The following is a 5,000-nucleotide window of genomic DNA, read 5'->3' as shown; positions in this document are numbered from 1 at the left end:
GCAGTGTTCAAGAAGGCGAAATTTTTGAGTGTAAAATATCGTACCCGGAACTCTTCGGAGGGGAGACTGTTAAATGTGGCGTCAGTCCAGGTAACTCTGTTTTTTTTTAGTTATTCACTCATTTAAATTTAACATAGGAAAAAATAGAAGGTCATAGAAAACATTTGATTATACCCAACGCTTTCAGTTACAAGTAAGTTTAGTGACCCAGTCTTTGAATTTTGTAAGAGCTGTGATTGTTTTGCCTCGAGGGGGTTTAAGGGTGAATCAATAGTATGGCCAATCCACGCTCTGTTTAAAGCCGCCAAGGTACGTAATTGAAAGACTGCAAGCCAATTAAACAATAGAGCGACTTTCATACGACCTTGAAAATTAAACGTAAAAACAGAACGTAAACGAAAATGCAAAACATTTAATTGGCTTATCGAACAAAAGCACACGAGCACGGATTTTCATTGGCTTAGCGCACACGGATGCAAACAACGTCATCTCTCCTTTGACGTAATTTGAAATGCAGTAATGTGATTGGGCAATTGAAATGTTTACTGCTCATATTTGGAGTTTCCTTGGCGGGAATAAGGAGAAGCTTTTGTTTAAATCTTGCCAAACATTGGTCCGTGAAACAAATTGAGAACAGTTTTTCAAGGTCATACTAAAGTCGCTCTAATTCATGGTGTAATTTGAAAAACAGACGTGAAGAAATGAGCAAATGAGCCCAACACAAACTGACTTGCTCCTAACCGTGTGGCTTCATAGCTCAGTTGTTAGAGTATTACACCAGCATCGCAAAGGTCATGGGTTCGAATCCCTCTGGAGCCACCTGAATTTTTCAGTTGCTTTAAGAGACAATTGCCTTAATTTTCCAGATAAGTTCGAGGATCGATCATTTGTCTCTTTCGTCTATAGCTCGCCCTTCAAATGTATATTTCTATATATAAATTTCTTTCGGTTTTTGTTTAAATGTATCGCCAAATTCCCATTAGTTGACAACTGACAAGTCAAGCTCTGAAAAGCCCCTCTGGGGAGAGGTTAATAAATTATTGTATTGTATTGTAAGTAGAATTAACATTTAGATCTTGAGAGTGAAAAGTGTGTTATCACCGTGCTCCTTACCGGGTTCAAAGACCACTCGTTATAAACAAAGTCCTACCACACCTCCACAAATTGGAGGCAGAAACTTATACGGGAGTAATCAATCTATTTCTATGCTTATTTTTAAGACGATTTGTTCCCTTACTTATTTGAAGGCCAAACGTTTTGAATTAGATCTAATTGCTAAGGATTTCAACTCAATATTCTCGCAGGTAAACCAAGCCTTAGGAAGCTTCAACACGCAAAAATTTTTAATATTCAAGTCCTGACAACCTTAAGAGAGGAGTTGGTATGCGCTGTGGAAAGAGGATGGCCAACCCCAACTTTATCTTGGTGGCGAAATGGTTTGCAGATTCATCATAATGACTTCCATGAAACGTACTTAGTGAAGCTTTCGCCGGATAGAAAAGAGCTGACTTTAACGGTGGTGTTCATCAGTGGTGAACATCACGGGAAATACACTTGCCGCGCCGAGAACATGTTTGGCAACTTCACAGAAACCACGAGACTGCTGGTTAACAGTAAGTGAGATTTAAGCCGTTGCCCTATGAATATGCATATTTCAGTTGAGATATATCCATCAAAGACGTACGTCCCCAAAATTGCGGGGATAACAATCATTCCTCACTGTGCTTTGTTACTCCACCCTCAAATCCGGAGGCTCGAGCTCCTCCATAAAGCAATGCATTCTGATCACTTCGCAGTGCATTCTGGTCGGAAGAGTGATGCATTATGGTAAAAAGCAATCAAAGCCAAAAACATCAACCTTTTCTTGCTCGGTACATGATTGGCTTAAACATGGGCCCATGACTAGGAGCGAACAACAACTCTATATTCCTGTCACGGCGCTTTGAAAGACCGATTTATTCTTAGATTGAATTTCCCGCGAACGAGACTCCCGCAGGAGCCCGTTGACCAATCACAAGAAGTTGGCGTCTAGCGTCTCACCGAACTGGAACTGCCTTCGTTTTTCGCGGGGAAAGGTAGTCGAAAAATAGATCGGTGTGTCAAAGTGCTGTGACATAGGCTTTGCTATAGGAGTTGTTTGCTCCTAATCATGTGCTTCTGACTTAATCTATTCACGATATGTACTCCAAATTTGGAAAGAAATGAAAGTAACGCATCTTTTGATGATATTTTTTAGTATTATGGATCCATTTGGACCCACAGCTCCGCAGGAAACCGGAAATTTAAATTCTGATCAAGTTGCTGGTCGCTCACCTCGTTCGCTCCGTACCCGGAACATGTTTAGGGAGCGTTCGATTGACCGTATTCCGGAATAGGAATACATGGAATATAAGTTATAAATCCTTTATTTTTACGGAGATTCACATTAAACTTGTCAAATATCTGCTAAAATGCTATTTGAAAGATATTTTTGTTATCCTTGCTGCTTCGAAACGCTCCAAACATAACGTTTTAACTCATCACTCCGCGTATGCGTATTCCGGAATAGGGTCAATCGAACGCGCCCGTAATTTATCATGTTGCTTGTGCTTCGGTTTGCATCGGCTTAAGGAAGATAGTATATTCATAAACGATCAAAGAAAAAAAGAAGCTTAACCAAAATTTTCATTTTTAACCTTAATTTGTTAGGATATAAAATGGTCAAATGGCATTCTGATTTAGAACTGAGTCCGATCGTTGTTTTGGAAGGACAGAACATCACACTAGAATGTACCTGCTCCGAACATGAGTGTCTAGAAAAGACGGCCAGGTCTTACTGGAGATTTCAGGACAATGACGTCGCTCGTACGGCAAGAGTCAGATTATCACATGTGATTACCGAAAAAACATTAAGGATCTTGATGGTAATTCGTAATGTCTCCCGGCTGGATTATGGATCGTATCGGTGCGGAATTAGTACATCAAAAGGATTCGATGAAGTGATAACACGCTTGCATGTCGTGTCAAAAGGTAATAATAGTGATGTTGAATCCACCAAATATATTTTTCTTTATACTTTTCTCCGCCTAATAAATGAGAGGAGGCACGAGCAGAAATCCCGGGGGACAGCATCCAGTTCATTACTCGAAAATGTGTAAATATGATTTTACAACAGAGGCCTAAACTTGAGGTACAACCTTTTTAAAGCAAACGAGATGTAAAGCCAAAACTGAAACCAATCACGATATGCACACTTGAATTTTCCCTTTAACTCGCACATAAATTAGTGTCAGTTTTCTTCTGACAAACTCCTCTCTTGCACGGCCTTCTCTTACTTTGAGCAGCGGTTTGTCTCATGATGGTACGGCAATCCATGCTATTTGTACCTATACAATCCTGCTTGAATGACTTAAATCAATCGTTATGGCTCCCAACTACGTTAAATGTAAGCGATCTATAGATCCTTTGGAACGACGGCGAATCCTAGGCCTTGAGCCCACGATCATTATTTCAAATTTATTTTTAGATCTCACCCATACTTCTAAGGTCATTCTTATCTCTTGTCCTTATGACTGCGCGGTGCACTTTCAAGCCAAGTGATGACCAATAAGGTTTCGTCGTAAGGTGTAACCACACAGTATATATGACACAAAAAATTTCAAGGGAATGCAGCCAATTATAGGGGATGCGCTGTCTCACCGCATTCTCTTGAATGGACCAGGACAAAAGTAGAAACTCTATTTTGAATTACACCTATCAGATCACCGGTCTGATTCCACGAATACCAGTATGATGATTGTCCACGATTGCTTTCTTTGTGCAAATGAATTCACATCCGTCCCCGAATCCTGGTTAACAAGACAAAAGTGTTTGCAAGTGTTGGGTCTCAGGCTTTGCTCAAATGCTCGGCCCTGTATCCTTCCGTTTTGCATTACACACCAGACCCGTTTTGGTTCAGAGATGACAAGCAAATTTTCAGTCAGCATATACATTACGTGCAAAAGCCAGTCATTCCGAAAAACAGCCCCAAGCCGACGAAAATCCTTACTTTTCAACTCACCATTTTGAATGTCAGCCATGAAGATTATGTTTCGTATTCCTGTGGTGTGGTGGTCACCTTGCATACGGCGAGAGCTACTGAAATTTAAACTGATCAATCAGAATTCAGCGAGCGGGAAAAACTGTGCTATCCTTGTGCTATTCGACGTCACGCCAATTGTTTACATTCGGATTGGTTAGATCAGTGGACATTCGCTCAGCCTTCTCTTGTGACTCTCTTGACCGTCGCTTCTTTGAACTCAGCGGGACAGAAATGACGCATTGTTCTGGCAATCAATTTGCCAATCCACTTTATCCAGTTTATGAATTGGTCTAGCATGTGATTAAAAACCAGGATCGCCTTTGAACTTTATTCTGTGGAGGAAGAAGACGTTGCTGAGTGAACATTTTTACGACGAAATCCCTTGGTTTGTTCAGCACTTTGATGTCCGATGAGTGTTGGGTCAATCGCATTTGGCCGTCTGACCATATGAAGTTTTTTCAGCTCTTGTTTGTGTCCATCATGATCGAACTTCAGGTGAAGCGCTATGCTGCTTTATGCCAACTTCGATGGCTTGTGATGAGCTTGCCTGCTGCCCAAATTGTTGTTGTATTTGGGCAAGATTGGTCTTATCGGGTTGGAACTTAATAGTGAGGGGAACAATTTTTCGTTCATCTGCTGTGCCAAACAACAAACAATCGTGTTGGGTGTTCCACGAGCTTGGCGAGTCTTGCACGACCATCATCTATCAGATCTGGAGTGGAGTTTTCTTTCAGTGATTACAACTTGCGATCGTTCTGCAAACATCCACGTAGCATGCAGGACTTTTTAGTGACTTCAGGATCCCCGGCCCGTTTTGCTGTTTCAAAGGGAGTCGTGCATTTTTGAGCAGTTTGTCTTCATTGCTTGTATTTTTTCGTTTGTTCCTGGTGGCGCAAAGTAACTTTGATGATTTGAAAGGACTTGAATCCTTAATTGAATT

The 5,000-nt window shown here is 41.0% G+C and overlaps 1 protein-coding gene across 1 annotated transcript in view; it reads left to right on the top strand.

Annotated features, from left to right (window-relative positions):
- Positions 1–5,000, top strand: part of LOC138003092 (vascular endothelial growth factor receptor 1-like) — a 63,000-nt gene that overhangs the window by 3,215 nt on the left and 54,785 nt on the right. The window contains exons 2-4 of the mRNA XM_068849031.1: positions 1–90; positions 1,305–1,613; positions 2,689–3,009. The exon at positions 1–90 is cut by the window's left edge and continues 225 nt beyond it. Of these exons, the coding sequence (XP_068705132.1) occupies positions 1–90; positions 1,305–1,613; positions 2,689–3,009 (720 nt within the window). The remainder of the gene's footprint in view (positions 91–1,304; positions 1,614–2,688; positions 3,010–5,000) is intronic.

Source organism: Montipora foliosa, chromosome 5, assembly GCF_036669935.1.
Source record: "Montipora foliosa isolate CH-2021 chromosome 5, ASM3666993v2, whole genome shotgun sequence".
Taxonomy (NCBI): Eukaryota; Metazoa; Cnidaria; class Anthozoa; order Scleractinia; family Acroporidae; genus Montipora; species Montipora foliosa.
This window is presented reverse-complemented; position numbering and strand designations above follow the sequence as displayed.